This window comes from Geospiza fortis, unplaced genomic scaffold (assembly GCF_000277835.1).
Source record: "Geospiza fortis unplaced genomic scaffold, GeoFor_1.0 scaffold84, whole genome shotgun sequence".
NCBI classification, from domain to species: Eukaryota; Metazoa; Chordata; class Aves; order Passeriformes; family Thraupidae; genus Geospiza; species Geospiza fortis.
This window is the reverse complement of record NW_005054363.1, coordinates 2,988,947-3,005,015: the sequence shown is the minus strand read 5'-3', so window position 1 is coordinate 3,005,015 and position 16,069 is coordinate 2,988,947. Positions and strand designations below refer to the sequence as shown.

Genomic DNA, 16,069 nt, shown 5'->3' with positions numbered 1-16,069 from the left:
TGGGACTCTACTGCTCTCTGAGCAGTTCCCTCACTGCCTTATAACCAAGCAATGGCAAGGCAAACATCAATATAGCTGTACTGAAATAAACCCAGACAGGAACATATAACAATTCATTAAACGTAAAGCTAAATAAATTAATTTCTGTTCTTGCAGCTCACCAGCCATTTTATGTTCACTGCACTGGACCCCTGGATTTCAGAATTCTAAAACAAAAATTTAGCCCAACTATTTCAGAACTTGACAAAAACTTGTTTGTATTTTAACTTTTCACTATATACTTTCCTTCCTGGGAAAATATTATTTTATGCTTAGAAAGCATAAGCCGTTTTAGGTCTCAAAATACTTCATACATGTTGATAAACAGATATTTACAAAACTTCAATAGGGCAGCAAAGTATTAAGGCCACTTTGCCTTTTTGTAAACTGGACTTCTCTAAGGTCCCACAAGAACAGTTTAACTCAAGACCCCCAATCCAGTCTTCCATATTAAACACACAAGCAAGAAAAATCTTTAGTGTTTTTTTTTCCTCGCTAGCAATTTAAAACATTTTCCAATGTGTTACCATCTTTTTGTGTGTAGCATCAGGTAATATGGGCATGCAGCCTCACCGGTTTTTTTCCAAGTCATAAACGATGAAAGGGTAAAACCCATAGAAAAATTAGGAAAATACACTTAGCAGCCAACACAAGCAACACATAGGAAGTGCTGCAGGCAATTGGGTTTAGAAGTATAAACATCACATTAGTAGACCCATGAGATAGCATGATGTAGCCACACCTGGAGAGACACTCTCCTATTCCCCTCCCAACCCACTAATGAAAACAAGTCTGAAGCCAAAATGTGAAGATTCAACTGTACAACATCATTTCTGGTCTCAAAGGCTAACTACATCAAACAGACATAAAATAAGCTGGATTCACTTCAGCCAAAATATGTTTCCACTTGAAACAAGATCAAGTTCTGTCTAGAAGACCTTGGGGTTTTACTAGATGCTGTAAATCTGTTCAGCAGCTGTGGGTGGCACCAGTTTCACAATAAAGTGGACTATGGAGTAAGTAGGAAAAGTTCTAGGCAAAATAACTAAAAGCTGAACAATGAAACAATCATTAATCATCCATGGCTCTTTCCTGTAGGAAATATGTGCCCCTATTATCTGGATATCACAGTGAAATATTCACATTATTATGTGGTTCACAAAATACCGAACACTTTCATTAGCAAATCATCTTTCAAAAAATACTTGAAAAAACACTCCAACCAGGAACAATCCTAAAAAACCAAACCATCCCACATCCAATTTTTCCCAAGAAAATGGGTTAAATAAAAAACAGTTAAAACTAAAAAAAAAAGCACACACAGAAAATGCTCCAAATACTTGATTGCATCACAAAAGTAAATACTTATATTCTTTTAACTCTGAGCTTGCATGGATCTCCAACAGCTGTTCTAGCCAAAGCCTGGCAAGTGAGTTCTAGTTGATGAGGCCAGGGGCACTATATAACAATACAGACAGTGGAAACTCACCTGTGGGCGCTCCACCCAAACCATAACACCATTTATTTGGGCACAGAAAAGGCAAACCAACCTTGGGCTTGTGACCTGCACTAACCTCAACAGCAGCCAACCTACTGCAATGAAGACAGCCACTACACAGGTCAGGCTGGCTGAAACTAGCTGAAGGAAGTTGGGTACCAAAGGTGGAAACAGCTGGCTGGTCATCAGAATATGCTTCAGTAAGAACCTTACAGCTGATTATTCAGTCACTCAGGGGACTGCAAAAAACATTTTCCAGTCACACAAGAAAATATCATCAGTTATAGAGAAATCCCCCTCATGAGGCTGCTACTAGTCTGACCTGTGGTAAAGAGCTCTGACTCCCTTTTATGAGCTCACATCTTCCTCCTTGCTACACATTCCCACTCTTGTAGCTCTTCCAAAATAATTTCCCTTGTCAGAAGTAACCTGCTTCTGACAGAATGATCTGAAGTAAACTATTATTAAATAGTTTCTATGCTAGCATAGGTTATTTTACACACAAAATCACACCTGCATACCTGGGGAGGACAAGAAAAGACAGAGAACAAGGGAGGAGCAGACTGCAACAAGATTCCTTAATCTGGCTCAGCTGCACTTCCATCTGATTACAGTCCTGGTAACCCTGACAGTGAAAGCTGCAGCTTCTGTGAAGAGCTCCAAGCACAGTACTTTCTGTCTATCTGACCAGAATAACAATCCTGAACATGGGCTGAATAAATCACAGGGGAAAAAAGGGAACATAAAATACCCCTACAGTTGTGAAAAGAATGCATATTATAAATATTGCTCCCAAAAGGGAAAAGAAAACAAATTAAAAGCAAAGATAAGCATATAACTCAAGTTTAGCAGAAAACTGTCTGACAGCTGTGACAAGTTTAAAAGAAATAATGTATGATTTCAAAATACTACTCTTCAGTAGTTTTTTGCACAAGACTTGCTCAGTTGCTTTCAGCGCAGATGAAAAAAAATGCTGTCAACATAAATAGTGCCAGAGAGCTGAAATTCTGTAGGTGATGATCAATGTATCAATGTTCATGTCCAAAGCATTAGGAGAATGTTAGGGATCAGCTTTGGAGCATCCAGTCTGTCTAGTCTGCTCACACCCTCCCACACAGATCTAAAACACACACAGACTCCAAATGCCCAATTCTGCCATAGTGAACATTGCACCCAAGATCAAAACTGGCCTTTTGGATTTGTTGTAGCACAAGTTCCTACTCTGAACTTTTTTGTTTACTAGTATTTTTCAAACAGAGTACAGTCTTATGAATAAAGATGTTTCCTTTTCCTCTGGCCACAACCATGCTCATTAAAAAATACCCACGATATGGAGCACCTTCAAAAATAAGTGAGATGCAGTTTGGTTAAGTTAGGGATATGGTGAAGAATCCTTGATGGGACTATAGTAACACATGTGCTCCACAGTGCTCAGTCCCCTCTAGAGGGAGTCCACTAACTGCTCTAAGGAATGGAGAACACTGTCCAAGACACTGCACAGTTCTTCGACCTCATTCTGCCTTTGCTTCTTTCCTTTTTCCTTAGAACAAGCTGTATGATTCTGGGGAAAGGATATCATTATCAGGTTTGGTTTCTTCAGAAGTTACTCACCAGTAAGCATTTTTGCATTAGCTCATCCTTACTTGGCCTCAAACAGGCAGCTTTGCTATCATTAAAGCAAGTGGATCTAACAGTATGTATGTATTGAAACCATGAGACATTCAATAAGAACCACACTTGGAGAAAATTCCAAGGCTTGACTTCTGAAGGAATCATAAGTACACACCATCATGGCAAGAGAAAGCAATTCCTCTGTACTGAAAAGATTTCTTAGCTTCACCATTTAAAATCTGAAAAATCTTACCTTAATCTAGTTTTACAGATGTGTGGTTTTTTCATGTGACCAGACTCCCATGGTAGAAGGATACCTGTAACTGAGTTTGGCTAACACTCCAAAAATGGCCTAACTTTTTTTCAAAGCAGGAGTGCATTTGTTTCCCTAACACAGCAGAGAAAGAGATGGAGGACAATGTCTGATTGTTCATTGCCATACTTCATCTACACCTCTGTTACTCTCAGTTAAAATAGTCATATGTGTCTTTTCTATTAGGATACACAGACACCTAGTACTAAAAAAAGTATGTGCAAAAGAAACAAAAATTAAAAGACTGTTCAAAAATTGGCTTACTTTCTTTTCTTTTTAGCTAGTTAGAGCAATTTACAGGGAAGAGAGAAAAAAAATCACAAATCAGAGCAGAGAATGCAATAGCAGTTTGATCATCACTGCTTAAATTAACAATTCATATCCTTATTCTAAGTACAAAGTAATCTATCACTTCTCTGTAGCAGTACCAGACTACTTAACTTCCTATGCTGGCCAGTAAAAAACTAGAATCAAGGCCCCTCCTCATTTTCCCTGACTCATCTTTTTTTAGGTGAGAGCGGCCTTTGAGTGTCTGTTCTTCTCCCTATGCCGTTCACTGTGGAGGATATAACTTGTGGAAGGAAATAAAAAGGTGCTTTACTTTCCCCTATAGATGCATAAGGCAAGCAATGACCCAGCCTGCATATGCTATACATTACAAAGCTGTTATGCTTGCCCTAAGTGTCTCTTTCTTTTTCTTTAATACCATATGGTACTAATTATCTTTGTGGGTACAAATAAAAATAAAGACTTCTTGAAACCACATTTGATTTATTCCTGACCACTGAAAAATCAGTAATAGAATACACTGTCAAACCACTGGCATGGAATGTGAATAATGTCTACCCTGCACTAAAACTTCCCTTCACATACAAACCTACATGCAACTACATTACAAAAGATGAGGCAAGGAGAGTTATGCTGAAGTCAGGACTCCCTGTGTACAACCACTGCTAACACCAACTACACAAACAAGCTTCACAAATTCAGGTTATTTTAACAGAAGGTCTCAAGGCACTGACAGAGATGGGCCAGAGGACAAGGAAAGCTAGACATCCTAGAGGAAAAGAGCATGCTATTCAAAAAAGCCAAAGAAGTAAATTAGCATTTTGACATGGGTTCTGCAATGGCTGAACAATTAAGAGTACTGCCTAGGTCACTGGCAGCTACAATTCAAAAAAATGGAGGAGTGGGGGAATAAAAGCACAAAAAAACCCATACTTAAAGCAAGGTGTTGACTCTTCCATCAATTACCTTCCACCTTTACAGTCTGAAAGTGTTTTCAGAATTAAGACTCTAAACTATTAAGGTTCTTCATCAAGGTAGCAAATTACTCACAAATCTACAATATTTTAAAGCTCTGTAGCTGAATATTCATGTTATGCCAAAGTGCTTAGATTGCTTCAAATGGGCACATGGGAAATTTGTGATGCTCAATTTGTGGTTAGTTACTAATGCAGCAACATTTTGCATTAATGAAACTCCTGATGTGCATTAATTACTGTACTGGCTTGTAACACATTTTTGAGCCTATTAGTTTGCTAATACTTAGAATAAAAATAATCATGTATGACTTGTGCAAGTGGGGAAATGTAAGCCACAGCTCATTTGAATTTAGAAAAAACAGACCATATTAAGAAACCATGCAGTTTCTCACCAGTTATTCTTGTGCATGAGAAGATGCCATTAATGAAGTGCATCAGCACATCTGAGTTCTTAGAAATGAACTTACCTTGGAGTCCCTAAAAATCGCTGTGATCTCAGTTGCTCAGCCACATACAAAGATGCTGCTGTTGCCAGTAGTTGTCTTCTTTCAAGATCTGTCAACTTGTGTCCTAGTTTTCAGAAAGAAGTTTAAAAAAATTAGATACCACAGACCAACACAGACACAAAAATAAAAACTACCAGTAAAGACATTGCTCAGTCCATACATATGAAAGCTGCATTTTTCCCTCTAAATTAGGATGAGGCGTAGCATAGCAGACGCTCTGAGTTTCAGAGTTTAAATTGCATGTTTTCATACAAATCAGCCCAACTGCTAACACTGGTATCTCTGTTAAAAACAATTTGACAACTGAAAGAAAAGAAACTGAATGATGCTGCAGCATCTTGTTTTCGTTACTGAAATGTCACTGGTTGACATATTGTGCCTCATGCTGGTAAGGAATCCATCTGTATATTAGAACTTACTCAAAATACAGAACACTCTCAGTACTTTATCTGAGGCAAAGGCTACGGATCTTTGAAACAAAAGGGACAGCTGAACTGTATAAACCCAAAAAATAAATGGCGATAAGGCAACTCATCAGCCCTGGGTCATTTAGTGTTATTTGTGTAATCATTAGTTCACAACTAATGGAGTCAAAAGTGATGTTTGACACTTTAGAAGCAGAAAGTGGCTCAAAGCAGTCTATAATCTGAAGGCAGGCAACCTAACAAATATTTGGTAAAAAGATACAACCGGTGTGACAGGAAGCAGGTTTTCTCCCAGTCTGGTCTTGTTCCAGAAAGTGAAGGTTAAATACAGATTCAAATGTCCATTCAAGAGGCTAAAAAGAGCACAGTAACAGAACTCTGCCCTCCCCATCTTTAGGTCAGAAATCACACAAGACAGATTTGGTATGAAAAGATGGCAAATAGGTGGCCAAGAATTTGGTGGCAAGATTCCAGAGAAGGGCCACTGAGATGAGTAGAGAAATGGAGCACCTCTCCTATGAGGAATGGCTAAGAGACCTGGGATTGCTCAGCCTGGAAAAGAGAAGGCTTCAAAGTAACCTAACTGCAGCTGTCCAGTACCTGAAAGGTGCCTGCCAGAAAGATGGAGAGAGAATATTCACAAGAGCATGTAGTTAAAGGACAAGGGGGAATAATTCAAACTGAAAGAGTTTAGATTAGATTAGGAAGAAATCCTTTACTGCATGGGTGGTGAAGCACTGAAACAGGTTGTCCAGGCATGAATGCCCCGTCCCTGGAAGTCCTAAGGCCAAGATGGATGGAGCACTGAGCAATCTGGTGGAAGGTATCCCTGCCCATGGCAGGGAGTTGGAATCAGGTGATTTTTAAGGTCTCTTGAAACCCAATCCACTGTGTAAGTCTGTGAGAGAGAAAAAAAGACAAAGTACTTGGTCTACAAGGCAGGAAGTTAAAATTGATATAAAACAGGATAAGAACTGCAAAGCTGAATTGTCATGAAGAAAAGAGGTAAACTTTACCCATGAGAAAGATTTTGCACAAGTGAAAGCAAGAGCGTTTCACAAGGAAGAGAGGAGGAATGCAAAACAAAGTTAAAGGTAGAGAACTGAAAGACTTTGCTGAACTCAGTTACAACACAGCTCTCAAAAAGTGCTTTATGTGCACATATGACAGCAAATGCCATCATCCAGAAAAAGTACAGATTTCACATGAAAGGATGGGGGAAGAGCTTCAGAAGGCTCTATCCCCCAGAGGAACTCTGGCCAGGGAGACACATTTGCTTCCAGTACTGCAGCAGACAAACAGCAACACAGATCCCTTCTATACCTCCACCCTCCCCATGGCCTCAGTAATGGCTATGTAATGTAAATTCACATTCCCCAGTACTGGTTACTAGCCAGTGACAATTTCTATCAGCAGAATAAAATAAGGCTAATGAGATCCTGAAGAAAATCCAGAATGGAGACTGCTGTAAAGGACTGGAGCAGACTCTACAGCAACAAAGCCACAATTTCAAAACAGGATGTCTTCTGCACAGAACCCATCATTCCACTGGGCATATTAAACAGGGTTAGGTAAAGAGGCTAGTTAAGAGTCCACCTCAGAAATGCAATCATGCCACAGTGATGGGAATACATTCATTAAAGTCCAGCTAACAGTACAAAGAAGTTGTCACAGGCCAAAAAATGTAAATGTAAAAATAACAAAACTCAGAAAATCTGCATCAATCTCTTTTTAATTTAGTCTGCATTAGCATATTCTGGCTGAATATTACTGCAAGTTCCTTTGCTCAGTGTTTATTTTTTTATCTGCCTTGAAATGGAAACTGTCTTCACTTCAACAAACACATGCAGAAATCCAAATGCTGAAAGGTTTAGAACCTGGCTTCAGAAACAAACTTGATCTTTCCTTTGCCAGTTACTAGAAAAACTGATTGCGAGGCAAAATTCAAAAAGCACTGAACTTTTGTACTACTTGTACATACACACACACACACATATGTGTATATATATAAGCCTTATGTATTTATACATTGCAATAACAACAATTATCTGGATCTGAAATGTGCCGATTTTCCCATTGCTTACACACAGTGAAGAAACTCTGAGATCATTTTTTCAAAACACTGAATCTAAAACTGATGATTTGTTTATGTGCCCCAGCTAAAGGCATATCAGGAATCTGCCCTAAAGCCTTTGCCTTTCAGTCCCCCTGCCCAACACCCATGGCAAGACCGCGTGACCAAAACTGCACATTCCCACCTGCTCCAACACACACTGTTAGAGCCAACTTAAATAAAGGAACAAGGTAAAACTAAAAAGGTTCCATTTCAAAGGTTTATTGCATGACCTCTGTCGTAGATGAAGTAACTGCTTTTGAGCTTGCTATGCCACAAAAACTATTTTCTTCCTGTATCTTCAGTAAAAATCAAACTCCAAACAGCAAACAAAGGTCAATAAGTTGAAACAGGTTAATAACTCATCAAGAGTCACACTCGCTTCATTACTGCCAACATAAAAAATATATTTATTCCTTTGTAACTATTGACAGCATTTGTGTCACACACGTGGCAAGCAGAAAATCAGTTATGACTGTAGTATCCAATGTACGATTTCTGGGAGATAATAGAAACTGTTAACAGGAACATTGCAAAATTAGGTTCTGGTGTCTGGCAATAAACATACAAGCCTACCACAGAATGTCCTTAGCATAACTTTGGAGGCATACTTCAGAAGTTTGATTAAAGGCTGCTTCCTAAGGATGGCAATTTACTTTTATTAGGCAGGACAGACTGCTGTCAATACTTAGTTGATATGCCTTAGTTCTCTGAACTCCAGTCCCATTCCCCTTGCTGTCTGCTTTTGCTCTGCTGCTAGCTCAGCTCATTCTAAAGAGTTTTGAAGTCAAACTTACAATTACATTACTATTTTTGGAAATACACAAATGTTCCAGACAGCAATACCTTTGTTTTCCATCAAGTATTATTCCCCTTCAGAAGCTACTCCTCAGGATTTCAGTGGGGTGTCTTGAGGAATAAGTTAATATTCACCATCAATAAAGATATAACAACACAGTCCTTCACGTTCACCATTCAAACTGATTTGGAGAGCAACAAAGCTACCTCTGGAGCAGTTGTCCAAGTGCTTCCTTGAAAGAGAGTGAAATGAGTAAGTAGCAAAGGTCCCCCAACTTCCAACACAGGAAGTTACACCATTGCTCTTCCCTGCTCTCATCACTGCAGACTCCTGGCTTACAGAGAAATTTCACCTCCACAATGAAACGTGGAACTGGCAGCTCCCACCTCTCTGTTTAACCTGGGATAAATTTCTGATTATCAGCTGAATTAGATAAAGCAAATGCAAAAGAGGAAGAATTATTATAAAATTAAGTCACAATTAAAGGGGTAGGAGCAGTGTTGTTCATATTATTTAAAAGTAGACTGCACACATCTATTACTACCAAATGGCAGAATGCTAGTCGGAAGGAAAAGAAGAAAAAAAGCATTTCTCTCTCATTTCCCTGATGTTATGATTGCTTAAATCAATATTATCTCAGTATCCCCCAAGCTGAGTCAAAAAGGTTCATGCAATTACTTTACATAACCAACTTCAAATTAAATTACATAAAGGTCATTTTTCCCACAACAGTCTCATTTGCATTTTGTCCTAGAAACATGTTTCCTACTATCAATTACAGGGAAAAAAACAAACCAAAACAAACAAGCCCTGGTTATGTGCCCCAGTAAGTTACTTAATACTTGAAGAGTGACTGTTTTCTGATAGGGAAGAATAAAAAGTGAAAGCATAATGTGAAAGATTAAAAGTGCAATGCATAATTTGGATCAACACCAATGTAGGCAATGTTTATAACGTTCCTAGGTTCTATCTCAAGTTTTTCCTGCTGGATTTTGAAGTTAACCATAACAGATGGCACCTATACCTGAGGCAGAAAACAAAGTTGAATGTTATAAATACTAGATTCCAATGCAGAGAAAATGAATGGAATTAGAAGCAAGCATATCCTATACTCTAATACTGACAGACAGGGGAAGCTGCATTCCCCCTCCTACTAATAGCAAAAGCCTCCAGACTTAAATTTAAAAGTCATATCTGCAGTCCCAATTCACCTAAAAAGCACTTTCACTCAGAAGCATGGAATGACTGAGGCTGAAGGGACCTTGAAAGGCCCTTCGTTTATCCAGCATGTCCCCTCCGCACGAAGCAATCTCAACATCAAATTCAGAATAAGTTGCTCAGAGGTTTGTGCAGTGACACCTTTAAAATCCCCAATCCATGACCCCTGACTCTTGCTGTGCAACTCATTGAGGAGCCTGGCTTCATATGCTTGGGAATGCACGTCGAGGTGCTAGAAGGCTGTCCTTAGGTCCACCCTAAGCTTTCTTGCTTCCAGCTGGTTCTCCCAGCTTCTCCCTACAGGTCATCCGTTCCAACCCCAACACCACCCTTGTGGCTCTTCAACAGACTTACTCATGTTTATTGCCATCTTTCTTACATGCATCAGGGGGTTAAAACTGGACACAGTTTTCCAGAGATGGTTTAATAATTGTTAAGTAGAGTAATAATTGCGTCCAACGCACGTGATTATGATAAACACAACATATCTAAAAGCCTTCACCTCAGACACAGCCTCTGGAGCCAATATGCCATTTCAGAAGAGAAATGTTTCCTCTTTATTCCTTTCTGTATTAGAAATATAAAGAATTTCTGTTCTTTCTCTCCATTCAGATGAGGCAAACATGCTAGAAGAGGGAAAGTAAATTATTCCTGTTCTTTTTTTTTTCATGCATTTTGGGATGACTTCTGTGATAATCTCTTGGAAAATGCCCCATCTTTCATTGGCACATGAGGTGTCTCCCAAAGAGAGTGACTGATTTCACACACCCTTTAATGACCAGAAAGAGTGGAACAACAAGAAGAAAATCTCAATATTTAAATAAAAAACTAGGAAAATATAAATTGTGAAACAGACTGAACCACAATGACCTATTCCATGAACACGGTACTAACCCAAAGATCCTTTAATTTATCTTTGGTCCAAGACTCTTGGATCTTTGTGAAAACAGAGATACACTGTGCCTATAAAAGAGGGATAACACACAGTCAATTTCCTTCTCATCAGGCAGGCTAGAAAATACAGAGGCTTCCCAGGTTGTTTGGAAGCTGTAGAAGAACAGTGCATCTGACTCCTGCATGCTTGGCAGACATTTTTATTCTGTAAACAAAGTGCTTGGAGGCCACTCTAAGACAGGCACCCCCTGACCTAATCAGTGCTCCTGCACCCACCCTCAGATCCACACACCTCCCAAAACATGCATGGGTGCTCAGAGCAACAACCCACTCCAGTTCACCTACTGCCAGCCAGCCAGCCCTCACATGGACAAAAAAGGGCATGACAGGAACTGCTTTCCCACCCTAATCACACTCTGCACAAAGTTACTTTCAGCACAGCTAGTATTCTAAAATAACTTGCAATAAACAAACTACTTCTGGCAGTGAATGTTTACTTAAAGATGGGAAGAAAGAGTTAAACTCTAATTATGAAAATTACTAAACATGCCCATTCTACACGCAATTTGAAGAGAGCATCACATAGGTTAATGGAAAAGTAGCCAAGACACAGCTAATAATTAATTTTTTCTTAACTTAGAGTAAAGGTCTTCTAATAAAGTATTATAATGGAATTCATAAAAATGAGACTGGAAAACAAAGAATCTCTTATTTTACTCTTAAGACTCAATATTTATACTTGAAGAAAAATGCACATACAAAATGGGCCAGTACTTTATGCAGTCACCAGAGAGAACACAGCTGAGATTCAGTACTTATCATCAGTGTAGATCACTACAACTGTAGTGGCAATTGTGCAGGTTACAAAAGAAACACAACATGTCGTGCTTGAGCATGAATAACACACATCTCTATTGAAATGTTTCTATTTCTTAAGTTTTCTAAGTTTAAAACACTTCTGGTATGGATTCCTACTGTTAACAGCAGCACATATTTTTACATATTTCCAGATCTGTGTTGCTCTATACATTGCTCTAATTTTTCATACTGTCACAGCTCTTTTTTTACAGCTATTCACTTTCTATAAACAATAGTAAGATATATGAAGCTACTTAATTTTCAAATCCTCCTAGCAAAGTTTACCCTGGGTATTTATATTAAAAAGTTAGTTTAAGTGATTAAGAAATTACTTATAAATTAGTTTTTGTCTTTGCTCCTCTTCTTGAGTTTCTACCTGTCATCTACCCACAGTTCCCAGTTGAGTCCTTGGATTTGTAGAAATATTTTTTATTGGGTTCTTAAAAAACTGTCCTCAAATTCAAGTCATCAATTTTTTTTTAAGCATGAAGGATTTGATCCAATGCAAGCTACATCATTAAAAGGGCTCTCAGTTTCTTTGGTGAGCTTTTAATCACTATTCACAAGTAACTATTCTTGAACTGAAGTTCAATGCCATAATATGTTTCTTTATCTATAATTAAGAAGGCTAATGTGTGCTTGTGTTTGATATGTGGAAGGAGATGAGCAAGAATTTTCATACAGCAGGAAAAAAGTCTAGGAATTTCACATGTGCCAATCATTAGTTTCCATTATGAAGCATCACGATATCTGTTCTTGTGTCTTCTGGCATCCAGACCAAAAGCATATCTTTAAGAATCTATTAATATAATACTGCCATTTCATTTATGTTTTTATTGTTCTCAGTTACATGCTAGGGGAGGCAGCCTTCTCACAATATGGTATTGGGACTCTAACATTTTGCTTCCTTGCCTTTTTCCTCCATTCCCCTCTCCCCATTCCCAGTCTGCCACTCACATTGCGCATCTGCTGAAGTTCACCAGATTCCATCATGAGCTAAGTCAACCCAGGAATTTACAAAAAAACTACTCCAACAAAAGCAGCAACAGTAAAAAAATGCAGGTTTCATGGTGATTTAGAGGTCTGGATCTACTTAGGAAAATTACTGAATAGTCCCAGAAAGCCGAGAGAGGCAAGACATGAGATTCTGTATTAAACTGTCAGGAAAAGGAGAGAGGCCAGCTACAGCAGCACCAAGCCTTCAAGAGCAGATGAGCAGCATACCCTGGAATCTCTGCTGGATCAAAGCCAGCTGAGTTACCCAAAGATTAGCTAGGTACCCCCTAGCAAAAACAACAAAGGAACTTTTCAACTCGAAGCACGGCAAGCACACTGCCACTCAAGGTGGCTAACACCTGCTCCTGCAGTCTCAGTCAGGAGCCAGGAACAAGCAGGATGCATCAATCCCACATGTAGGACTGTATCACACACAGACTTGTCAATTACATCACAGTATCAAGTAGTTCTGGTGCAAAGAATAGTCATCCACACACTCACACACTGAGTCCTGAGGTAAGAAAAATCTGTTCTGCTCCTTAATGAGACTAGAATTTGGCAAGGTGCCAGTCATGTCCAGTGACTGCCAATCTGGCACTGCTGCCTCCAAAGTGAGATGAGGTTTCTGCCACATTGGATTAATGATGAATGGGGGAAAAGGAATCTCCACAGGACTCATAAAGGACCCATGAATGATGAACTATAAATACTGACTTTTTTTTAATAAGAAAGATGTTCTGCCTGGTGAATGCCAGCTGAGGTGAGAGTCCTGTATGAAAGAACTGAGTCTCTGACCACACAGGTCAAGAAAGCACCTACAGCAGCTTGGCTAAGAGAGAAGACAACATTTCAAAACCTGATCTGTGTGAAAGGAAACCAATGTATTGGTTTTCTTATATTTTTACTGCAACCATTGGTAAACATTTTTGAAATTGAGTAGTTCGAGATGCTGTAAAGAAATAATTGCATTTGTGTTTATGTTAACCTAGTGTATGAGTTAACAATTTCAAAATTATGCCCATTACTGTGTGCAATGTATATTAAGACCAGGGTACTGAAATACTAAAATAAAATGCCAGATCCTCCAGAGGAGGCTACAGAGAAAACAAAGGGTGCCAAAAGGCAATTCTAAAGGTGATACACCAACTTAATAAAGAAGCAACAGTGCTGAATGAAAACTTATCCAACTATAGTTAATAGCAGAAGTACTGTGTGTAATGAAGCATGATTGCATAGCAGAATTAAATTTATGCTTATTTTACATATTTCATGTGACCTATAAATGGTTTTTCTTGACGTTGGGTGTATTTAATTTACTATTTTAACACTAGAAGTACGTATTTTGCCTTCTTGAAAATAAAAAAGTTAACTATTTCAACTTTATGCATTATTTAAAAACTCTAATTGTGTGTATACACAGATCTATTTGAAGAAAAAGTAAAGACTGGGGAGCACGTCAGTCTAAAAATATAAAGGAGCAATAATCAAAATAACACTACTTAAGAAAAGAAATATTTCCAAATGGAACAAACCTTTAAAACCATCAGGGTAAACTTCAGGAAGGAATTTAGTGCTGATGTCTCCTTGAACAAAGCGTGGATGGACGATCACTTCTCGCAGTAAAGAAATATTGTGAGCCACACCTGAAAACAAAAAAAAAACCAGATCAATACAAAATCAGGTAATATTAATCATAAAATACAGTAGGAAAGGACTTCTAAAAATATGAACTCCTATATTTCTGGAATAAATACTTTTTCACAATTTAGATACCATAGTACTGACATAACCAATGTAGATTTACCAGTTGTTTCACTCCTGCTTCAACACCCTTTTAAACACTCCATTTAATAAAGTAAACAATCCAAATTGTCACTTCATCAAGCCTAATTCAAACACCTAGTTGAGTTAAGGACAGGAAGCACAACCAAGACACTTTCGGTTCCATTCTAGACCAGAGCTATCTCCGTGAAATAACAAAATAGTCATGACGGTAAATATTAGCTGAATTGCACTGAACCCTGAATGGAAAATATGCACCATGTTACACCCCAATCACAGTAATGAAATACACAAAAAACTTTAACCACTTAGCATATCATTTTACAACATTTTTATAATTTGTAATGCATAAGAGACTCCTGTGTAACTTGCTTACAAAAAAAGAAATTTATTGCTTCCTCCACATGTACTTTTATCCAACCTTGCTTGGTCAATTCTTTTATTGAATACCCTGGTTCCCCTTTGGCACCACTCTGTGACTCTGTTAGGCATATAGCCAACAAAAATTATTTATTTAATTTACAATTACTTATCACAGAAGTTTTAGAGACACCCTTATCCTTTAATTTCTTTGAATATTATGCAACTTCATATTTTCTGCATTTCTTCATCTCTTTCCCATTCCACTTCTCAGCTTGTCTCCTCCATCTCATAAATGATTCTATTTTTAATTTAATAACTTCTGTGTAACTAAATGAATGACTTAATTCTAAATTGCACTTTGCCCGAAGTACTTGCAGTTTAGCACTGAATATTATGGTCACTAAAAGTTATTTCCTTGAAATATTGATTACAAGAAAGGCTTTGTAGAAGGTGGGAGAGAAAAGGTGGTGCAAAAAAAATCCTTGAGAAAAAAACTGTCTAGATCTTTTAAATTTTCTCCTTACTGCAAACAATTTTCAAAAAGAAGGTACTCTCTCTTTTGAGAGTGGCATACAGGTGATCTCTGGAAAGTTTAAGATTACAGGTCAGAAAACCACAATCTTTATCTCCATTTTCTTCTCCATTTTAGAAAGAGATCAAACAAATTCCGATGAGCCAGAAAGTTCCATCTTAATATGACTACACACAATAACATTGGCTCGTAAACATTAATAGTTCTTAAGAAAAGCTGGAATATACATGTAGTTTGGGAGCATTACAAGTGTTGATTTATTCCAGGTATGGATAACTGAGGAGCTCCTACAGGAAAGAGGTTATCCAGCCTCAGTTGTGCACATTCTCACCCCTCTGGCAATACAAAGTAATCACATTTTTTCATCATTGTCAGAGGAGCAGGTAACTCCAAATCACATTGCATTTGCCATTTCACATTAACTTTGGTTCTAGCTGCACACCATTAAGTATAAAATGCAGAGCACATCACAAAACAGTTCATCGCAAAAGTTTGTCTGTGCATTCACATCCCTTGCAAAGCACAGAATTCTGTACTTCACATACGTTTACTCACAAGTTATTAAGATTGTGATGATATGATCACAATTAGAGACAACGTGACCCAATTATTTGCAGGGTTTTTTTCTAATAGCTCTAGTTTAAAATAATACTGAAAAAGAATTAATTGCAAACTGGGGTATTTCAGCTGTAAATTAGGTTATTTGGATTTTTCCCTTGTTGAGATCTCACCAAATCACAGACACTAGCATTACAGAGCATGCAAATTGCTGAGGCTACAGGAGATTCTTTTACACTCCTTTTCCTTTTGTGTTTTTCCAGTTTAGAAGCATGAACAACATCCTTGTTATTTTATAT

The 16,069-nt window shown here is 38.1% G+C and overlaps 1 protein-coding gene across 1 annotated transcript in view; it reads right to left on the bottom strand.

Moving 5' to 3' along the window:
• The window catches only part of PCCA (propionyl-CoA carboxylase subunit alpha), a 201,998-nt gene that overhangs the window by 124,056 nt on the left and 61,873 nt on the right, over positions 1-16,069 (bottom strand). The window contains exons 12-13 of the mRNA XM_031059546.1: positions 14,068-14,178; positions 5,194-5,296 (exon numbers count right to left, since the gene is read on the bottom strand). Of these exons, the coding sequence (XP_030915406.1) occupies positions 5,194-5,296; positions 14,068-14,178 (214 nt within the window). The remainder of the gene's footprint in view (positions 1-5,193; positions 5,297-14,067; positions 14,179-16,069) is intronic.